This window comes from Megalopta genalis, chromosome 13 (assembly GCF_051020955.1).
Source record: "Megalopta genalis isolate 19385.01 chromosome 13, iyMegGena1_principal, whole genome shotgun sequence".
Lineage (NCBI taxonomy): Eukaryota > Metazoa > Arthropoda > Insecta > Hymenoptera > Halictidae > Megalopta > Megalopta genalis.
The window spans coordinates 453,834-477,015 of NC_135025.1; the positions used below are offsets into that span (position 1 = coordinate 453,834).

Genomic DNA, 23,182 nt, shown 5'->3' on the forward strand with positions numbered 1-23,182 from the left:
TCGATCCAGACTGACAGTAGCAGTTGGCTGTTATTTACATCGACGCACTTTGTTGCTGCGAGCTGTCAGTGTCGCGAAAACCGAGCTGCGATAACGATGGAATGTAAATCGGCGCCTCTGGCGGACCTGCACCGGGCACCTTCCTCCTTTAGCTACCGTCATGTAAAATATAAAGCGAATGTCGCGGGGCACGCGTGTCGAATCGTGGGACAACGAATAACACGAGGAAAAGATAGAGAACGGTAGGTCGAAGATGGACTCTGCTCGTTTGTTTCTCGCCCGACGTTTAGCGAACGACTGGATCGGTCTTGGGCTCGCATTAGGTTGGCAGCATAGCGGCTGCCTTGACTCGGCTGCTCGAATGGGAAAGGTCGTACAACCGTAAGTGCAGCTGAACTCGACGCACCAATCTGGAGACGGGCGTTAGGACGATTAGGAATTTGCGGCACAGACGTATCTGCATACCATTCTACGCGAACAAGCACAAATACGAGGATGACGTATGTATGTAATTGTTGTCTGTAGCTTAACCTACATATTTTCTTTGTTCGCGCGCAACCTCTCGTCGACTATGTGTACGTACATAGTCCCCGATGTCGTGGGACAGCGATAACGTCGAAGACGGACGATTCACGATCCACGATTCTCTGCGAAGGAAGCGAACAAGGAAGAGAAGAAGAAGAAGAAGAAGAAGGAAGTCGTTCCGGAGGATCTCCGATCTTCCCAATTTCTAAATCGAGGCACGGCAGGTGTCTTATCGTTCGCGCGCGTGCGATCAAGGTATTGTATGCAATATGACGTCGCGCGACATCGAACGATCACCCGGCACACGTACATACGTACTCTGCAACAACGACGAGTTCTGGTATCCACGAGTACGATAATTATAGGCCGATTAGAGACGAGCGCGGACTTCGGAACGATCGAGCATCAAACGGAAACCTATTCGCAGTCGCGCGATGACGAACGCTAAAGACGTTCCCGTTACGTCTAAAACGTTCTCGAACCCGTTCTTTCCATGCAACTATTCTTTTGCAACAGGCCGAATGCCCGTGAATCTTGGGGTAAAAGCGCATGGTCGATGGCTTCCTGTAATTTTATACGCTTTCTAACTGCGCTCAAAAGCGAGCAGCCTGTGTAAATGCGCGCGACTGTCGTCGGTCGTTCGACGGTCGCCGACGGTCGCCGACGGTGGCCGATTTTCGTTGCTTCGCGAATTCTAAAATAACGATCTTCTCTCTCATTTTTCAAACGATTTTTCGCGACCGCCGCTTCGGCCTGTTCGTACGCGTCGCATCGCTGCGTGTTGGGTGGTTGCATGGTCGCGTGGTTGCGGTCATCGAGCGAGAGTGCACTATTCATTGTTCGATCGAGGCCCGAGACTTCCGTCGTCCCGACGTATCAATGACAAACCGATGACGACTCGCGCCGGATACTTCCTCCGATTACTACTCTCGACCTCTCGACGTTCCACGAAACGACACGAGTCTGTTTCGTCTCATGCGCTTGGTATGCCAAGCTCGAGCGATCCAGATACATTAAAAACGTTACCCGATGTACTTGCAGCGAATAACAATGGAACCGTCCTCGTAGATGTTTCGTACAGACTCTCGGGTCAATTTATCCCAGGGTGTTCTTAGCGGTGTTCGCTTATATTTCAATTTCAATCGATATCGAATGTTTACTAGATTCGTTTTGGGCAGGAAACCGAGGCTTCGAAGTAGCAAAGAAAAATCTGTCGGCGGCGGTGCAATCGATAGCGGTCTCCCGCGGTGAGTCACACGAATTACTGCTCAATTATTGACTGCAAAGGTCCGATGGTGTGCCGAGATTTCTCGACGCGAGCCATCTTGCACCAAATATTAACGGCACGCGTTCTCGACAACGACGACGATTATTCGTTCGAAAAGAGCTGAACGGGTGAGAAGAGGAGAGGAGTGGAGAGGAGAGGAGAGGAGAGGAGAGGAGAGGAAAGGACAAAGGGAAATATCGTGGAACAACGGATCCACGGGATGCGATAATGGTAAATAGAGGATAGGAAGCGTTTGTTTCGGATGAAAATGAAATCGTTTATCGTTAGTGTTGGCATCGACCCTGCGCGCGATATTGGCGCGACGCCCGCCAGCTCCGCAACGGAACTCCACAAACCCGCGGTTTATCGCGCGGATGATAACTATAACTGTAATTACAATTACAATTACGATTACAGGTGTCTGGTTAATTTCTGTCGCGCGATCGATTGCTCGCTACGAATCGCTGGGAAATCCAAGACGGCGTCGGGGCTGCGATCGATCGAGCAGGGAAACATCGAGAAGCGCCGAAGCTCCGTCCGTTCGCATCTGCGGGTCTTCCCCGAAGAATTAGTCGCTGGAAACGCGTCCGCCGATCGCTAAGTAGCTCGAAAGGTCGCGAAATAGCGCGATTTTCCACGTGCAAACGGTCCGTCGTGGCTCGCGAGGCTAAACGAGAATCCGGCTGAAAATCCTGCGCCGTTGCGATTATCGTTTCGTATTTCGTGCCGCCTTCGCACCGCAACATCCGAAATTACTGGTCGTTGCGTTTCGATCGTGCCGCCTCGATCGATCGAGATCTCAAAATTGCGAAGTTTCTGGCAGTTCGTTCGTCGCGGTCTTTCCTCGAATATATTTGCGATCGACATTGCCAAGCGTGATCGGGTGCATACTGGAAACTGTTGGGGAAACGGGATATTCGAACGGCCTATCGCCTATGCCGCACAGACCGGCGTGGCCCCTCTTCCTCGGGCCCCTTTCCCCTCTTTCTATGCACGGCGTCTCATGGTGTCGTACGGCATACGTCGCGCGAGGCACGCACACGCGTACGTATCGTACGTACGTACACGCAGCGACCATACGGCATACGGTATATACCCACACCCAACGATGATACGCAATCACCTTAGCAGCGGTGCTCATAACGATCGGCTCGCGTGCTATCGGTGCATTTGTCGATACCGCGCACTGGCGGCGGTGCTTTTTTTAAACCCGTGAAGGATTTTGCGGTCGCGTTACTCGGAAAAATATTCGACGGATATTCGAGGATTCGTGCAACCGATAGACCGTAATTGCTGCAACTATTGTAAGAAGCGATAGTCGTTGGGAATATCAATTCTTTCCTCCTTCGCAATCTCGTTGTTATTACGGAACAATGTGCGTCGATCGAAGACGCGTAGTCGGTAGTTCTATTAGATTCGAGTTCGCGACGTCCAACGAGTAGATGCATTTACGACAAAGCGCGTGGGAACAATTTGAAACGTTGGAGCGATTAAAAGAACTGCGACTCCTCTGGATGCGGACGATGCGCCGATTGCGCAAGGATCCACAGTCTAGCGGCGCGGTAACGCGTAACCTCCCTATCCGTACGCGACCAAAGGCAGTACGTATCCCGTGTACCGTTTATCGTTTGCACGAATGTTCGGATATCGAAGTTCTTGCCATAAAATCTACCGGTTTCCTTAAAAGCGCCTCGACCTCCAGCAATGAACAACGCGTCCAAGGTGTCGCGTCGCATCGGTTGGTCGACCTCTCGCAGGAACGTTTGAACTTTGAAGAGAAACCGCGCGAGACCGATAAATCCATATCGATGACCGAGCCCCTGTTTCCGCGTTCGACGATGTCGACATACCGCGACCCGGCGACGGCGGCGGCGACGGCGGCAGCGACGCGACGCGCTGAATCTTGCGTGTCGCGGCTCGTAACCTTGACCTTCCTCGGCTCGCCAATTAGATTCAGGAGGTTTCTCGTTCCACGGAATTTAGTCGGCGCCGATTCGATCCGGGCCACGGAGAGCAACCGCAGTCCCGACGTCGACGGATCGGCAAAAAGGAACGTTTCGCTTCGCATTCCGGCCACGACGTTCGCGCGTTCACGATCTTACGTAACGAGCTGCAAATTAAACGGAGACGTTTTCGTTCGTTTTCTTTCCGAGGCTGGCGAACGGCGCAGTTTCAAGAAGCCTAATAATTTCCGTCCTATTCCGGTATTTTTTCTTTACGTAACCGTTCGAGTTATCAATGATTCATCGCTCTTCTGGCTTAGCCACACGCGTTCGCATTAGCGTCGATTACGAGTCGATCGTGCTCGCGGCATGCAGCACCTCGAGTGCTGGCTGCTCGTGACGAACTTTTTCTTCGTGCCCTCTTATCGCGGGCGCTCTCCCGCCGTACGTTCTCCCGTTGCGGTTGACCTTGCCGATAAAGCCGCGTCTGTGAATGGCTCGCGGTCGCGAATGGTGCCGAGCTCGTCCTTCCCGATCTTCTGTCCGCGGTCCGCGGTATAAATAAGACCGATCTTTTTCGGCCCCCATTATTTTGTCGTACGTATCGCGAACGTTCCGCGACCGATAAAGAAAGCGTTTGTTTCGCGCAAAGATCCGCAGCCTACTTATTACATGTACATAGGTACACGCGTACGCGCATAGTACCGTCGCGGGGTGTACATGGCTGGCTTCGGTTTCGCGCGTGCAAGCCGCAGACAATTTCTACACACGCGATAAGTTGTCCAAGTTTCCTCGGCGTTGGCAGTCGACGCACAGTCGATCCCATATTTTGCTAAGATTTCTCCTCCTCGTTCTACTTGCGGTGCAGATGCTCCATCATAATAGTTTCTATTTTCGGTCGGAGGGTTGGCTACACGCGCTCGGTAGGTGCAGATGTTCGCCGCCGGGCTAAAATCGTTTCGGGGGAGAAGGTCGCACTCTCTCTCTCTCTCTCTCTCTCTCTCTCTCTCTCTCTTTTTCTCTCTCGAGCTGCTACGCATTTTCACGAGATCCGACAAATCGGATGTATGTAACGGGGAAACGCGTGAAACTCGAAGAACGCGTTGGGACGCTTTCGAACAAAAATTCCACCGTTTCGTCGACGCGACTAATCGCATATACGAAAATTAGCTACGCGAAAACTGAAAGACGATTTTGGCGCGTGTCGCGATCTTGTAAAGCAAAACTATGAGATGTTCGATTATACTCGTCCGTTACATCGGCCGAAACGAGTAGGGGATAAACCGAATAAAAAGATGAGAACCTATATCGAGAGAGAAAGCGAATTTCTATTTAACTACCTGCGATCGAGGTAGAGGATTCTTGCGTCGAGTTTCCCGGTCTAAGGACGACGGTCCGTGCTTACGACGAAGAAAAAATTTTGGACAGGGCGAATCGTTGTCTCGTTTTACGCTTCGGACAATAGCGGGACCGTTCTCCTGGCCACTGCCAGCATCGCAGCTCGGAAACGCGATTGGAGTCGCGATGAGAATACAAAGAGAACGGTGCACGGGCGCCTAAGGGAGTAAACGAAACGATGAGCGTAAAAAGCCGGAACGAACGAATCGTAGACCGTGCGCTGTACCGCTGCCTTCGAGCAGCCGCATCGGTTTGTCGGTTTAACGAGGCTGCCCAGGTATGCGTCCCTGGACGGAGCCACGATAACGTCGGGGACTATCGGAACTCTTTGGAAAAGGGATCGAGCAATTGCTGCTAAAGTACTACGAAATATAAATTGCCGAACGCGTCCCACGGCTCTCGTTGAAACGTTTTCAAGCGCGGATGGAAACGAAGCTACCCCGACCGCGCTCGCAGAAACTTCTCCGAACGCGGAACAAGAAAGATCAAAGTTCTCATCTATTAAATGGAAATTCGAATCTGTTAAGCGCTGTTTCAAGTTACGGCATAGCAATTTCTGATCGGAGCCGGATCTTAAAACCGCGTTTACGTAAGCAACGGTCGATGCATCCTTGAGACTACGTTGTGAAAACAATTCCTGTCTAGCACGCGTCAACGGAACGCGTTTTCTTTCGTTTCCAGTTTCCATTGTCGTTCGTTGGCCGTCGTCGACGTGGAAGACGCCGGATAAATTTACAATGGGAGACGACGGTGCGCGCGTTCAAATTGTAACTAATAACAGCCGCGTTCCGGGGACATTCTTCCAGCCGCCTACCGATGCGCGCAAGCCCGCCGTATGGACGAGAGACGAGACGATTAATTGAATAAGAGCCAACTCTTATACCTCTCGATTCCCGCGGTCTTTGCGCTGTTACTCGAGAGTCGAGAGCACGAACGACCTGGAATTCGCGCCACTCGAAGCTAAACGACGAACCCTGTTCCGGGACACTTTCCGTTCGACGCGGTCCTCGCGAATGTCTACGATTTTACTCTCACCGGTTTTCCGAAAGCTCCTCGACCGCTTTGGCGATTCTTCGTGTTCCCTTCGAAAGTTTCCAAGCGGCGCTCCACCTTTGTTACTTACCTGCGCGCGTTTGAAAACCGATCGCAAAAGCAACTCGTCCGATATCGGGGTTGCGTAGGTTACGGTTGAATCGAAGCTTTTTTTGCGCAACACCATCCAATCTCGTGATATGCAGTTCGGTGTAGCGTGTGACACAAACAGAACAACCGGGATAACGTTACGCTATACGGATATCGGATTTCCCGTTCGTTCCCACAGACTTCGTTTTCTCGAGAAATTCGGTGTCGAGCCGAGATTGAAATTTATCTTCGAAGCCTGTGTTTCTCGAGCGTCGTTTTTAATCGCTCGATAAACAAGGTCCCGAGTCCGAATCGAAAGAAAACGTTTCTCGGAGCCGTGAACGATACTTTCGTTCGGTATCTCACGAATTATCGTTCGGGCAAGGTTCTTGTTGTACCATCGAGATAAACGGGATCGTTGACAAAGCGCGCGGTGCGATCGAACGACAGGGCCGATAAGACCGCCGAAAAAACTGCGCCCTCTCTACGCGCGATAACCGAAAACCAACGCAACGTTTCGATATCTCGTTAAAATAATCGTCGATTATCTGCGATCGATTTCTCTCGCGAGTTACACTCGGAACGTTCCCACACGTGGACATTCCAACACCACCATGCTACACGCGCAGCGACGTACGCGTACAATCCGACACCGTTTATTCGAAACTAGCTAGAATTACCTATCGATGCAGCGAGGCTCTAGTATGCGATCGATTCGCCCGTTTCGCATTCGTTATCGCGATACCGAGCAGATCCAAACTTTCGATCGCGAGGACGTCGATCGTATTTAAGAATTACGAAGAATCGCCTGCTAAAATTCCGAATACGCGCTCGAAAATGTCGCGGGTAAAACTACGCGCGACAACCGGCGTTGGAAACGGTCCGCGAACGGAGGAACGCGCGGCCAGCAGATTTTCCAGCTCTCCGTTTCCTTTCGCGCGTCTCACTCTTCCTCCGGCCGTCCCTTTTCGACTTTTAACGTACGTGCCTCGGTCAATAATATGATGCACGTGCGTTCATTCACAGAACGCTAACGCGGTTTCAACGAGCCGTGTGCCGTGCCCTGTGCACTGTGTACGGTCCGTTCGTAACTCGTAATCGAGTAAGACACGGACACTAAGAGCGACGCTCTCTCGACTTGCAGCCCCAAGATGACACACATCGTATGCACGAACGCGAATTGCATACGATCGCGTTACAAACTGCAAGAGCACGACCGACGCGACGGTCCCATTCGTTCCAGCGTGCCGGCACACGCGGCCGATAACCGTGCACCGATCGACTCGCCGCTAATTAGATGTTACTCGCGAACGCTAACGACCAACGACGCATTCCGCGACCGCGTGCTACGGAACGGGACGGTTGCGAAACGCGCACCGGTCGTCGAAATTCTATCCCTAATTTCTTAGCGATCGACCGCGGGAACCGTCTTTACGCGGAGGAAACGATTTCTGCATCGACCGCGCGAAAAGTTGTTTCTTTTTATAACAATTGTATCCGTAACGAACAAGCCGATGTTACTTCCGCACCCTTGCGATGCTTTCGCTGCTTCGCGTTTCGCGTTTCGCGTTTCGCGCGCCTGTTATCGCGTCGAATCTTCCCGATGTATCGTACAATGCAATAGCGATCCGAGAGATCTAGGCACGTACGACCGTGCTACGCATTTTTCGACCACGTTCGAACAGAAGGGCCGAGCGTGTTAACCCTCGGTCGAAATCCAATTAACCGCTGTAAATCGATTTTAGGGGCGGTTGATCCGGAAGCGGCGACCACGAACGACGGGTTGCGCCGGTGGAATTGTTTTTCTCGTCGGGGCAACGCTTTCCGTGTTCTAGAAAATTTCACTGTTTACCTTGTAATCGGATCACGTATCGGACACGGGGTTACTTCTAGTCAAAGCGTCTATTCTCGTACGCGGAATTCTGAGCGTGCTCGAGGGCAGAACATTCGTTGTTGCGAGCCGTATCGGTGAGGCGCATCGGCGCGGTGGTGTCGACGAGCTTCTAGCCGGCGGTCGTAATAAAAATAGCTTGTCGATTTCGCATTAATTTTCCGGTATTAGAAATAACCGAAACACCGCACCGGGGGAAAAGGATGGAAACGAGCGCGGCCGCGAGCACGGGAAAATCGCGCGAATCCGCGGAATCGCGACCGAACGAGAAGAAAACGGGGATCGCGTAGGTGTCTACGCGCTCGCGACGTACGCGTGTAGCACGTGGATCGGTCGGTGTCCGTCGACAACCTTACGATTTCTCGACGATCGAATCGCGTTTAGAAATTTAGATATCTTCGACAGTATCGAGTCTATTCGCTGCGACCGCGACGCGACGTATGCGTCTCCCTCGCGAGGCATCGAAGAAACGAGCCTGGTTATTAGAACGTTGTTTCGTGCATCGCGGATTTATGCAAATGCGCGCGAACGAATGCAAAGTTCGCGATCGCTTCTCCCAGTTCTGCCGCGATATCTACAACCGATATCCTTCCGAATGTCTCGAGGGTAGTAGAGATCGAGGTTCGCGAATTGTAATGGTTTTTGGACGTTTCGAAGCGACGCGGGCCGGGTTCGAACCCGTTCCTCGTACGTCGAGCGTCGAGCAGTTGCATAAGAGACCGTACACGTTGTAGAACGCGCATGAAATCGATTGCTTAATTACTGCTTCGAACGTTCGCTTCGACAACACGTTTCTTCCAATTCCCCTCTGGTAGAAATTTCGAACTGTCGAAATCGGGGCAGTTGCGTAACACGCGTCGCAACGCGCGAACGATACAGTTCGCAAGCTAGTAGATTCGCAGCACGGATTACAAAGTTGCAATTTACGATCTTTCGTTACAATTGCACGAATCGTTTGAACTGTTCGCGATTTCCCTCTCCAGAAGCCAATATTTAAAATTTAATTATTCGTCTTGTAAACTTTCTACTACCGGAAAACTTTCACCGCTTATGTATCAACGTTCTATGAAAATAATTTCAGAATTTATATCAAAATATACATTTGGATTGTAACAAGTTTTTAGACTGTAATAGTGACATTTCCAAAAATTGTTTTTAAACCGCAGAATTGTTATGGAATTGTTATATAATCACATATTTTTTAGATAATTTGACAGAAGTATCCTTGAGGTGAAGTCTTTCATTTTATCCAATCTCCTATTCATGATTTAAATCCCTTATAAATTTTAATATTTCTCTATTCATTCTCTGTGCTTACTTTATTGCATTTATATCGAATACGCACAAATGAGTTACCCGCTTTATCTAATATAAACACACCTACATACATACATACATACATACATGAAAGTCAATAACTACATTTTTACTTTACACAAATTTATTAAGAAATAAACCATATGTAAAAAGTGGCAACGTCGCAGTTACACACGTTAACAAATCAATCATTATTAAACCAATCGTAGACTGGATAAGTCTTCTAGAAGATTTCGTTTACGTTTTCGTTCTCTTTCTGTAAAGAAGGGTCGGAAAGGCGGTACACGCTTTTCAGGCGGACGCGGCGGTGGAGTGGGTGCAGGTAATAGGAATAACGATGGACCGGTAAAAATTTTTCACAATTTTTATATAAATGCACACACACGCGCGCGCACACGACACGCATACGCACACGAGTTTTCCATGTTCTTCTCGGCCATGTTTGTTCTTGACTTACCACCACAGGAAATAACAGAAAACAAATTCAATGGATGTAATTGTGTGTATATTGTAAACTTGAAAATTTTCTCTGTAGAAGAAATTCAGAAAATGTTTCAACAATATGGAGATACATCTGAACTCTTTACAAATAAAGAGTTAACTTAGAATCTGTAAATAAAGAAAATAACTTAGAAAATCTAATAAATATTCAAGTTTTCATTTATCTCAGTCAAAAATGTACACGTAAGTGTCATCAAAAATATATTACCTTAAGTAAAAGAGGTTCAGTTATTATTATTCGTATAATAATAAGAATAATTCATTGTACGTTGTATTTTTGTACTTTCATATCAAATATTCATATTCGTATCACTTATTCCACGCTTTTGTGAAAACTTCCTTAGTCTTCAAAATCCCATTCAAAGCATTTCTGCCTACAAAACAAAAAATAAATTTGTTATTATATACAAATATTAAGGAAAAGGCTATTTTGAGAGTACAATTGTCAGAACACGTTGGGAAAATCGTAGATATTCGTGTCAGCGCTGATATTATCAACACAAAATTAAATCTTACTAAAATTTAATTACTGAGATAGAATACAGAATCTTTAATTCCTAATTTTCAATTTTGGATTATGACCAGTTAAATCACTATTTTTACAATTGTGATATTCGGGCAATCGGAATGAAATATCTTAGAAATATTTTTAGAACTGCATATACAATCTGCAATTAGTTTTCGGACTATAAAACAGTTGATTATGCAGCTAAGAATTCTGAACAAATTACATACATCTTTGAGTAGATTATTCTTAAATTTTTTGTTCCGAAGAAAAAAAACAAAGCCTTATTTGTCATTGTGACAAAACTGATCTCGTTTCCGATCCACGTATAAATAATTCCATTTAAGATTTATGGAATTTTCTTAAGCATCTGATAGCATAATATGGCTCAACGTGTAGTTCTAAAATTAACTGTCTTCCCGATGATACAATTTTTGGAAACCTCAATGTTATACTCAACGAAATAGACAAGGAAAACAAGAATAAAATTTACCTTATTATCACATGGTTCTATATTTCAAATGTAGAGATCCGCTTCATAAAGTAATATGCTGTATCCCATAGGTTGTAGAGTTTCAGTACTGTAAACGAATATTACTATTATGGAAAACGCAAAAAGTGCAAGTTGTTTTGATAAAATATTTACTTCTTTGTTACTTTTAGACTGTCACGCCCGTATGATACAAATGATATCAGGGAAAAAACATTTAAACATAAAAACTACAAATTTAAAATAAGTAAACTTAACACGTGAAGTGTCCAGCCCGTTTTGCTTGCCGTGCCGTTCAGGTCCAGTGTTCATAAAATTCGGAGATACTGTGTCAAATGTTATAACGGGAATTCCCAAATGTTAGGTCCAAAGATGGCGAAGAATTTAATACTAAAATTTAGCACCTTTTGTAATGAATGTAAAAACAAACCACATGACACTTTTTTTTAAATATTATATTCTTTTTCTTAAGCTTCGACTGAACAAAAACCGATGTCGCATGAGCAAAATTTTTTTTTTTCACGATCAGTGGGCAAGGATCGACACGCGCGGTCTGTAATATGAACCTAAAGTCTGCAGCCGGTCCCTAAGGACGGGCCGGACCCGAATGGAAAGTTTAACGCCGGACCCTGGGGACCGGCGTGACGTTTAACGTGTCAAGTATGAATATGAATCGTATCTTACTACGAAGAGCGTATACAGGTGTCTGTTGTAACGAAAGAGTTAACATTCTACCATTCTGTATGGTGGGAATATAATGTTGTTGTTAATCTTAAAATTCAAAATCAATATAAAGCTCAGCACATAATTGTTATACAAACAATTGTAAAATTATCTATAGTTTATAGATAAGTTATTTCATGAAATATGTTCCTCGAACACTTACCACTTTCGTTTCCAATATGTTCCTTGTATATGTCTTCAGCCAGCAACCGCTACAAACATCTGCAAAGACAAAAAATTAAATGAGCATTTCACATGATAATATGATGCTGATCCGTTGATTCAATCCAACAATCGACAAATTAATGTACGTGTTCCGTATAAAATATAACGGAAACATTGTTTGGTAAGTAAAACCTGTATGAGTGATTATTATTTCAGAACTACACAAAATCTTAAATTTCAAGAACATGTTCACTAAGTACCAGAGTATCAACTTCTCTTCGATAAATACCAATGTAACATGAGCGATGTAACTATAGCAAACAAATACTGTAAATATACAAAAATTCTAGCGAAGATGCTGAAGAAAAATTATATCATTGGACTAGATTTTTAAAAATCATTTTTAAAAGATATATTAAATATAAGATGATTATTAAAAGACCAAATATTTACACAAGTTGATCTTAGAACGAAAAATAGATGTTATTCAAGAAATGAACGTGATGTTGGAGCTGGATGAAACGTAAATTATTATAGGATATATATGGAAATTATTACGAGTTCTCCTACCTATTCAATTTTAAATGTTACATATTAAGGCAGTTCAATTCATTAGCAATATATTGCAGTAATTTTAATCAATTTTCATGTGTCTAACAATGTTCAGAAAATTCATCCCACATATGTTTACCACCCAGACAATAAGTAATACTTTCATAAACAATTCTAAAGGTTTTTTTGTTCAGATGGTAATTATGTACAGCAGCCTAGATTTCAAATAGCAAACCTAGACAACCATTTGCTAAAATTGGTACGTAAATACATTTCGGTTGTCATAGGTAAAAAAATACAGTCTAGGCTGGTAAATTTGCACACAAGTATTAAGTTTTCTATTTTTCTTTACACATTCGTATAATAAAACGATTGGGTTTTGCATTATGATGCAGAAATATTAAGGTTCAGAGTACAGTCAATTTATATTGAATCCTGATGACGAAATATACCATTTATGGAATGTAACTCCTTGGATTGCTCCTAACAGTTTTGGAGTTTTGCACCCATCAGAGAGATAAATTTAAATATAGTGGCAAAGATTACAAATTATACAATTTTTAAATTGAGATGTTACTTATTTATAACATCTAAATTGTAAACAATAAGATTTTAAAAATGTTGTCACTATATATATATATATATATATATATATATATATATATATGTTCATAATTTAAATGATGTATTAATTTCATAAGTTGTAAATTAAGCAAATCTTTTTGTAAGCTTTGCCATATGTTTATTTCAACGTACCCACCCGAATATTAAAATAGAATTACGCATAATAACATTTTTACAATATCTACTCACCTCGTACCAGTAGATTCATTGACTAGTAGTTTCAAGTAAGTAAGCCTATCTTGTCATTGCTGTCTCTCCTTCGTTAAAAGACTCTTGATTAAGAAATGTTCATTTCAGTTTATACCGTGCATTATTTCGTACCATTGCGGGCAAGTGCGTGTACTCGAGCAGTTGTTTTCTTCGAGAGAAAACATGAACATTTTTTTCACAAAAATGCATGCACGTATCCGCAAATTGTCCTCAAAAATTTTCAAAAACGATTGCGATGAGATCACGATATAGTTTTTCTTAATTCAGTGACATGTATAACGTGTATTACCGTTAAAGGAATTTCGTCGGGGCTCCATTGAGCACGCATAGAGATATGCATATACGTCCTCCCATAAAAAGGACTGATTTAATCTCAACAAATATACAATCTATTTAAGAGCACTTGATGATGCTAAATTTTGGATGTTGAGAGTAATATTTCTAACATTAGTACAAGCAAGTTTCAACTAACTATTAACCTAGTATAATAATTTCAAAGTATGTTGGATCAATACTTTCATGTAGTTTATACCCACGCAATGTAGTATAGCTGAATTAAATCAGTTTTCAATCAGTGGTTAAAAATATAAACTCCGGTATGTAAATATCATTTCGTTGGTTTATATTCAACGTTCCCCAATAAATTGGAATAAATGATATAACATTCTCTTTTCACTATTTTCAATCTATAGCCTTTCATGAAAGTACGTCACCTAAAAAATGATTACACTGTAACTATAAAAGGAAAATAGTGTGAACGCTATGCAAAAGAAATCTTAATGCCAATTATTTGATGATACCAACAACCGAAGTTGTTTTGTATAATTAGCAGGTGTCACTTTTCCGTAAAAGTGGACATGCAAATGATTTATATTTCTGACACGTAACCCTCTTGAGCCTTAGTAAATATACGCCTAGAAAAAGTATATGAAACTATCTAAAATGGGTATAATCTATATCGAAAGCACTGAAATTTTCATATATACTTTTAAACACGCTTATGTTTCCAATGCTCCAATAATTATGATAATTAATAATTAAATAAATAGTTCCTATACGTATAGATGGTATGTAGAACTTTATTCATAAAATTACTCTTTGTCAATGAAGTTCCTTCACAAAGTTTCGAGTAGCACAATTGTAAATTTACTCTGTTGATGGACGACTTATTCTAACATAATAACTTTTTATGAAGATTTAAGTAATGAGGATTTGCATGGTGAAGTTGACACCATTAATTAAGTTTAAAAACACGTATGTACGAATATCGATACTGCGGCAGCTAAAATTGCCATAGCGCAGGGCGGACCCGTGCAATTTCTAATCTTTTAGAAAGATCGGCTATTTATATTTAACTACCGCTGTTGGTCTCTGTCTGGATTAACGCATTCTCACTTATAGACTAATGTGTCCATGTATTCCTACAAAGCAAAAAGTACTACTTCAGAGTATATTACTTTCACTTTGGGAAAAGTAACGAATCAAATTAATTGATAAACTATGAATAGCGACAGTATGATGATACAATAAATGACAAAAATTCATGTATTACGTCGTGTTGAATATTTACACACATTCTTTCGTAAAATAAAAGACCCTCCCCTGAGATTTTGTTTTTGTTTAAAATACTACTAATTGACACAATGAATATGCATCGCCTCTACATATTATCGTATTATTCTATCATGGTAGGGTCTACAGTATAGCACTGTAAACTACGTTTTCTTTTCGCCTTGTTTATAGCGTCTCTACATTTTTAGAGAAGAACTGCTTCTATGATATTAGAAAAACCATACGGACCAGATTTAATCCTCCGCGATACACTTAATAAAAGGGCGTAATTGGAAACCTATATGTAGTCGTGTTAATTGTGAACCTTGTCAGTGCCTTAGTGTAAACTTTCAATTTCGCATCCTTTCAGTGAGATGCTAGCAGTTAGTACCACAAATGACTAGAATAAGACATTTTTCTCTTGCACTCTTCGTTTTGCTCGCGAGTTCTACCAAGTTCATTAATATTCTGAGAACTTAAAAACTGTATAAAAAAAACAGCAGTCTCTTTATTCGGAAACGATTTGTGATATCCACGACGACAGATCTAATACGAAATATATAAAAATCGCTTGACCACCATATATCCACTCATCAATTTGTTACCATACTCTATTACGTATCCTTTCGCGTTGATTTATCATTTATCATTCTCCCCACCCAATGATAGTTATCAAAAATATGAGAGACATTCTACAGCAAAACGTGTGGAGAAATGATTGAAGAATACAATGCGAACTATTTCGGAAAATATCGTTTCAAACTCGACGTGGAGGAGGTACATAATACTGTAACGATATTTTTTGTTTTAGTAACGTCTCCTTTTATTAGGATAATCGTCCTGACGATTTCGATCATTTCCACCTTGCCAACGTCCACTACCGCCACCGCCTCCACGACCACCTCCCATATTACCCATATCGACCCTCATATCCATCAAATCCATTATCTGAGCACGATCGTCATTGTAACCCCCTCGGCTACCACGATCCATAGTGTTATAAGCATCCATGAAAGACTTTGGGTCCTAATCGTCTCAAACGTTTGAGTAACAGTCGATATTATCGCGGTTAAATTGATTGTGTTTGATTCGTTTTTTGTTTTCGGTAGGTTTTAGTCAGAGCAGTCGAGAGAGTATGTCGGTAATCATCGAAGAAAATGCCACCGATTCCCGTTTAAACGGTGGACACACACACACGGTGTTTCGTAGATTTTTGATGTACCATAAATACATTTCACGGTTCAGGGCGACCATCCATGTTTGACAGCAGCACAGGTCATCGTCAATTTTCGTCAAATCACATAGAAAAGAAAGGGGAAACACAATGTTAGATGTTGCTATGTCTTGTACGACATTAGAATGGATTGCGTGTAAACACGCGCTAAAACAAACGATATATATGTATATATGTTGTTAGAACTTTGTCACAAATGTATGCCGTATTTTTCGACATTAATTCACCTTATACAACCAAGCAAATGCCCAACATATAAATCAACGACAGTAATTACCATCGATATCAGAGCACCTGTCAGAGTCGATTATAAGAACAAGAATAATAATCCCATATCAGTCTTGATACGCAAAATATGTGGATCGCATTTCTCTTCTTAAAACAGTTTCATTCTTTCCGTAAACCATTCTGATTAAATTTTAGGAGTTGTTTAATCGGTTGTAACTTCAGAATTATGATTCAGAGACAATTCTAAAAATGTACTCCCACCTAAAGTAAATGAACAACATATTGTTCAATGTTATTTTGTTCCAGTGTTTTAGTTCACGAGCACAGGTAGCAGATTATATAAATATTATTATCGATAAGAATTTTAGATGTGGAAGATATTTTTGTATATACCGTGCACATAGAAGTAATTCAATGATTTCTTCATTATATTATCGTAGTTTATATATGCTTAATATATTCATAAAATCCTACAGGAATAATAGTTTCGTTTTATATATAGAAACATATTTTGAACTAGACGTATTTGTAACTTATGTAACTATGGAGTATGCATTAATGGAATTTTATACATGTCTGCAGATTAAGTATCGACGGCAGCAGCAAAGAGGCGTGATCAAGGACTCTAAGCAACCTCTACAGAATACTTATTCCACAGAATTGTACACATCCTTCTATAAATGTGTAAATGATGAATTGCAAAATAGTATGTAAAGAAATATCAGTCACAAAAGTAATGTTAATAACATCCCCCAGATTTCTCATATAAAAGAAAAATCACTTGCTCATCTGTATAAATTGCATATTGCTCCATTCAGAAACTGTTGTTCTATTTGTAGATAAATTCTATTATCTAAACAAAATTGTATTTTCAAATATAGTAAAAATATTTTCTGAACAGAGCTAATTATGTTTGAATACTATTTGGTGTTGTTGGGCATTTCTTGGTCAATAAATGTCAAATTGTTACTATGGAACTAGAATTACGTAATTACTGGTGGAGGTTAGAAATATTAAATAGTAAGCTGAACCATTTATGAAAATTATAAATTTTTCATGGAAATATGTATGTTAGTTCCATAGTAATTAACACACCTAATCCTTAACTCAGCTAGAGAAAATAGAGTACAGAGTCTCTTGTTTGCAAGCATATGGAGAGACCAATGTGGCAAAGTATTAATATAGTTTTAGTTAGAATTGTAGCATCTACAAATGCGCAGAGAATAACCTAGAGAAATAATGTAACATGTTTAAATATATTTCGTCGCTTAGGGAGTACTTAAATCCATTATCGAAGCTCGTACTACGCGTTAAAAGAATTTTAAATATTCACTTTTATGTACACATTTAAATTTGTTCTACGACCAGAGAAATTTGAAGCATTTGTACATTAGTAACGCGTACAACGGTATATGCAATTTTTAAAAGTTCTCTTCAAAGAGATAACTGTCTTTCATTTGCGATATTCCTAGAAAAACAATTCAAATAGATGGCGGATCGATCGGTCAAATTAAATTAACCTGTCTATACAGTTTTCAATATATTAAGTCATTACAAAAATTTGTAAATGCCCTGGTATTTGTAAATACCATTCTGTGTAACAGTATGAGTTTATATACAACGCAGACCAACTAATTGTCTTTAATTTTCGTTAGTATATCTCCATCATTTGCATATTCGACTTCCAAGCAGACCATAACAGAGAGCTAACTTTCCCTGATATTCTCTCAGACATTCATGAAGATATCTCACATTTCGATATACTCCAACACTACAAAATCAATCTTGATGAACTTAAATCAATCAATTGCTTCACGATTGTTTCAAGCAGGTTCGGAGAAAAACAAAAATTTATATCTCACAGAAGTATTTACTTTCATTTAAGTGAAAGCAGAAGCAACATAACCGTGGATGAAAAATAACGATAACATTAATATCATTGAAATATGAGTTATCTGTATAAAAAATACCTCCTACATTTCTGTTCAGGTAAAATGGAACATGATAATTTCGATGTGTATCCACATCAAAAAGTATTAATAGAAAAAGTAATTGGTTAAATAGGAAGCTTCGATATATGCCCATTGATTCCTCCAGATGTTAAAGCCAATTAATTAAAATAAAGTTATTTGTATAAAATATAAACATGAAATTCAACATTTAATGGCATTAGGTGGCATTGTTGCAGACATTAGAACTCTGTTGTTTTGGAAGGCATGCTTTCATGGGAAGACTTGTAACGAACTCGCTTCGCGCATTTTTTCCAGAGAATTTTTCGCTAACAATAATGGCTCCTTTATCATGCAAGAACACAGTCCAACTCATCTGATAGTTCCCGTATATAGACTTAATGGTTTTGGAGTACCACCGCATAGAGATACATATATATATATAAATGAAAGAAAATAAATTTAATTTTTTGAGAAAGAGTAAGTAACTGTACTGTCGTGAGAAAAATAAAGTTAAGTGAAATAATAATAGAAAGGGATACATTACCACTGGCATGCCGCTTCCACCTGTAATGAAGTGCAACACATGATTACAAATTAGTCTAGCCAATAGAAAAGTAAATAATGGAATGGTACATATGATAAAAAAACTGCTACTAGAGCTGAAAATGTCGGATTAGGACAGGCAACGTATTTTTCCCGAAATATCAGGATGGGATCACGAAGTTTCCCGGGATCCTCGAAAAAGTTTGAGACTCTCGAAAATTGCAAGAACCTGAATGCATATCGTTTCATTTAATATTCGCTCCTGACATATATCACCGTAATTTCTAACGTTATGCGAGAATCCGAAAATATGGAACAAGATAAATATTAGTTTCAGAATCAGATCGTGATCGGTTTAGGCATAAAATTTAACCACGCACGACTATGCATGTGCAGGATATATACCGGGCGAACATTTGTAAAACCATCTGCACCTCTACGTCGCGGAAATTTTATAACTTATGAATTCCGAATATTTTCGGGATTCCGCACACCACTACAGTTCGCATGTTAAATGAAATTATAAATATTGTATGATAACTAAGATGGCATGAAAACTTACCATCAGGTTGACCATATCCATCGCGATCACTATTACTAACGGAATCGTAGTTCTTTCCTCCCATGCCACCACCTCCGCCGCCAGTTCTCATCGCTTGCTCCTAAAGTAGTATTAATAATAATTATCATTATTAGCAAATAATAAAGAAATTTAAAATATCATTAATGTTATGCAAGTGTTATGGGTACATATTATTTTTAATACCAGTCCAGATAGCACAAGTAATACATAATTTAGTTACCTGCATAAATAAATTATTTTCTTGTTGACGCCTATGTAACTCTTCTTCTTGTCTCCTGATACGTATAGCCATTTCTTCCTGCTGTCTTCTTCTTAATTCTTCCTCGCGCGTTCTTTGTTCTTCAGCTTGTCTTTCTTTCATTTCCCATTCTCTCTTTTGCCGTTCACGGTCCGCTTCTCGCATGCGCAGCTCTATAAAAAGATAAAATTCATTTGAAAAACCATACATTACCTAACCAGTTTTAAATACCACTATATGAATAAGTCAAAATACGCACGTTCTCTTAACAATTCTGTTTCATGTTCATAACGTGCGAACTCCATTTGAGCTTCCAACTTTTCTTCTTCCATTGCCATTTCTCTCTTCAGTGCTTCTTCCTTTTGCTTGTAAAGTTCATGAAGTTGTTTCCATCTTGTTCCATATTCGTGCTCAAAACTTCCCAATTGTGCAAATCTTGGCCCAATGTCTCGAGCCTTAAAAAATTCTGGATTTTTCCGTGGCAAATTTTTATCAGGGAAACCATCTACGTCGTCTTGTTGTTCAAATGGTTCAACGACGACTGGTCGTAAAGAACTGTAAGAAATACATTCCTTTTACCTTGCAGAAATCTTATATGAATATAACCATTTTGTTCTTAAATTGTATTCCGTCTTCGGCACACAATACAAATAGATGAATCATGCTTCCATCAGGAATTATTTTTCTCTTCCCCAATCATCTTAATTGGCACTTGTTGATTATTTAATGCAACAAGCGTGGCGTCGGGGTTTAATTTTAATACTTATGATCGTTATAGAAACTTACGCAGTTAGGAAGTAACATCCTTCGGTACACTTTCGTAGAGCAAGTTGAGCAGACGGTTTTCTACAAAACTCTACAATTCCTTCGCCGGTTGATTTTCCTCTGTCATCTACGATAACTATTGCACGCTCGATTTCACCAAAGACACTAAAAGCTTTATCAAGCAACTCATTTGAAATCCAAGGAGTCAGATTTTTAACTTTAATTGTGGACGAATGTGGTGCAAAGCGTACTTTGAGTGCACGACCTTTGCGCATGGTACCATCTAATTCATGCTTTGCTTTTTCAGCATTCACTCTGTAATCCTACAAATTAGAAGATTCTATGAACTACAAATTAAGATAGATTTCAATATCTAAACTTCAAAATAATTTCTCATACCAAATAAATATATATGCAGCCAAAAATTATTATCATTCTTTATCAAACGGTAATTGCTATAATCATATTATACGTAGATAGAGAAATAGAAATACACGAATTTAAATTACCATTCTAAGAAATGCAAAATTTTTCTCTTTATTTACAAAGAGTTCAGATATTTCTCCATACTGTTGAAACATTTGCTGAATTTCTTCTTCGGTGACATCGTTTGTCAAATTTCCAATATACAAACGATTACGCCCACTGAATTTTTTTTCTGTTGTTTCCTGTGGTGGTAACTCATGAGTAGGACCACTAATAGACATAATGCGCTCCATTAAACGATCCTAATTTGGAAATCGATAAAGCTACATTACTACAAGGTGACAAAACTTCTGTTTAAAGATTTTCTATGTTAAATATGTTAGATAATATTTAACTACAAGGTATAACAAAATATTGCTTACATCTTGTGAACGATTTCCCATATTTCTATCACCACCGCCTCGTCCTCCTCGTCCTCCACGCATTCCTCCACCTCGTCCCATGCCCATCCCCATGCCCATTCCCATACCCATACCCATACCCATTCCCATACCTCCACCCATTCCCATACCTCCACCCATTCCTTCAGACATTGTATTATCTATACCACCATCCATAGAATCGCTCATCTTCATCTGTAAAAATAAGTATTTGAATTTATTCTTCAAAAATTATAAAACCTCCTGTTACTTATTCTCAAAACTCTTTTCGTTTTGTTTAACTTGTAACTGACAAAGCAAGTTATAATGTTCATTCGTAAAAGTTCTGATATTCTTACATAAAAGCATAACCTGATAATTCATTATTACATTATGGCTACAAAGAAAACATAAAAACATTTCTCGACATTTAACATTTCACACTCAAATAATCCTTATTAGAGGACATTCTAAATCTGGCCACAAGCTGAAATATCTTCAAGAAGAAGTTTAATAAATAAGTAAATGTAGTAAATTAGATCAAAATTTATTGTGAGTGTACATAAGCCTTTTGCAGTCAGAGAACAACAAATTATGAAGCAACAATATTTACCACGATACATATATTATATACTGTTCTCAGAAAGATAGTTACAAAATTAATAAGTGAATAAAATTCCAAAATACAAAAACTTTTAAGTTCTAATTAAATAAAATTTTCCCAATCAACTTAAATGATGTATTCTAGTTAAGTTCAAGTATATCAACGTTAAAACTTAATGGTACAGTACCACTCTTTTATACGCATAGCATACAGAATTACAATAATAAATTTCAACTTTGATTTCCACGTGTTTCTTCAATGGTCCAGGAGGCCATTTTGCTTCTCATGCGCTCCCTGCGCCATTTTGTAGCACTTTATATGAGTAATCGATACGATTTGGTGGCAAATTATAATACAGGAAAAATGATACGATTTCTAATAAAATCAAACAATATTCTCAAAATCCGAGTCAAGTCAAGAAAATTACCATGAAATATCTACTGCTACGCTATTTAATACAGCTTGATAATATTTTAAACGAATAAAACATTTCATATTACGTTAAACATTTGAAAAGACTTATACAACATTCTGCTTTAATTTATAAAATATTTAGGTTGCATGATTCACATATAAGTATATCTAATAATTTATAAGAAAAACAATATATTCAAAAATTCTATCGACAACTAAGGTTTATTGTAATAAGTTGTATAAAATTGGATAAAAATAGTGAACTTATACAACAGAAGCTAGTGTTTCACTTATGAAAAATGAAAGGTGAGACCAAAAATGAAACCCTAAATCTAGGAAGTATTACGCATCATTTCAAAGCAAACATGGCCGACAAGAACGAAGATCATGGAAAACTCTTCATATCTGTGTGTATGTACATGTGCATTTATATAAAAATTGTGAAAAATTTTTACCGGTCCATCGTTATTCCTATTTCCTACCCCCATTCCACCGCCGCGTCCGCCTGAAAAGCGTGTACCGCCTTTCCGACCACGCGGTCCACGATTTCCACCACCCGGTGGATTACGTTCTCGTGGATTATCATTGCTATTTTCTGCAGATGCATTCTGCTGCTCTTGTTTTACACTTGGCGAATCTGCTCCTGCCATGGTCCGTTGAGAAATGACTGTATACCCGTCTCTACGATTCCGCACTAAGAATACAAGTTTCTCACAAATAACGATCCTATCTCTACCCCAACCGTTTCATAAAACGAACTGTTCACCATGGCCATCGGCAACGAAGGGAACGAAAACGCGAACGAAATCTTCTAGAAGACTTATTCCGTCTATGATTGGTTGGTTTAATAATGATGGTTAACTCTTGATTGGTTAACGTGTATAACTGCGACGTTGCCACTTTTTGTCTATATGTATAGAGGTTTTAGGATTGGACGATTCTAATGGATTGCCAATGAAAATTCATTGGCATCGTCCAATCCCATTTGTGAT

The 23,182-nt window shown here is 40.3% G+C and overlaps 2 protein-coding genes across 8 annotated transcripts; one reads left to right on the forward strand and one right to left on the reverse strand.

Moving 5' to 3' along the window:
• Positions 1–103: 103 nt before the first annotated feature.
• LOC117228392 (uncharacterized) lies at positions 104–17,148 on the forward strand. 6 transcript variants are annotated; one of them, XR_004492294.2, is made up of 4 exons: positions 104–242; positions 324–780; positions 1,704–2,023; positions 2,210–9,375. XR_004492294.2 is itself a non-coding variant. In XM_076525836.1 (3 exons), the coding sequence occupies exons 1-3, from the start codon at positions 496–498 to the stop codon at positions 16,958–16,960; spliced, it is 330 nt and encodes a 109-aa protein (XP_076381951.1). In that variant the 5' UTR covers positions 370–495; the 3' UTR covers positions 16,961–17,148. The 6 variants fall into 6 exon arrangements, 2 of the variants coding, with proteins under 2 accessions (XP_076381951.1, XP_076381952.1); XR_013034626.1 differs by lacking the exon at positions 104–242 and having other exon boundaries at positions 374–504; positions 588–780; XR_013034627.1 differs by lacking the exon at positions 104–242 and having other exon boundaries at positions 374–504; positions 656–780.
• Positions 9,570–22,988, reverse strand: LOC117228389 (hrp65 protein). 2 transcript variants are annotated; one of them, XR_004492293.2, is made up of 12 exons: positions 22,646–22,988; positions 21,176–21,388; positions 20,837–21,055; positions 20,349–20,650; positions 19,822–20,117; positions 19,545–19,735; positions 19,304–19,403; positions 18,743–18,762; positions 11,846–11,904; positions 10,963–11,050; positions 10,173–10,338; positions 9,570–10,072 (listed from the first exon to the last, which is right to left on the reverse strand). XR_004492293.2 is itself a non-coding variant. In XM_033484122.2 (9 exons), exons 1-9 carry the CDS (start codon positions 22,838–22,840, stop codon positions 15,592–15,594), a joined length of 1,755 nt encoding a protein of 584 aa, XP_033340013.1. In that variant the 5' UTR covers positions 22,841–22,988; the 3' UTR covers positions 14,295–15,591. The 2 variants fall into 2 exon arrangements, 1 of the variants encoding a protein (XP_033340013.1); XM_033484122.2 differs by lacking the exons at positions 9,570–10,072; positions 10,173–10,338; positions 10,963–11,050; positions 11,846–11,904 and adding an exon at positions 14,295–15,810.
• Between the last annotated feature and the right edge of the window lie 194 nt (positions 22,989–23,182).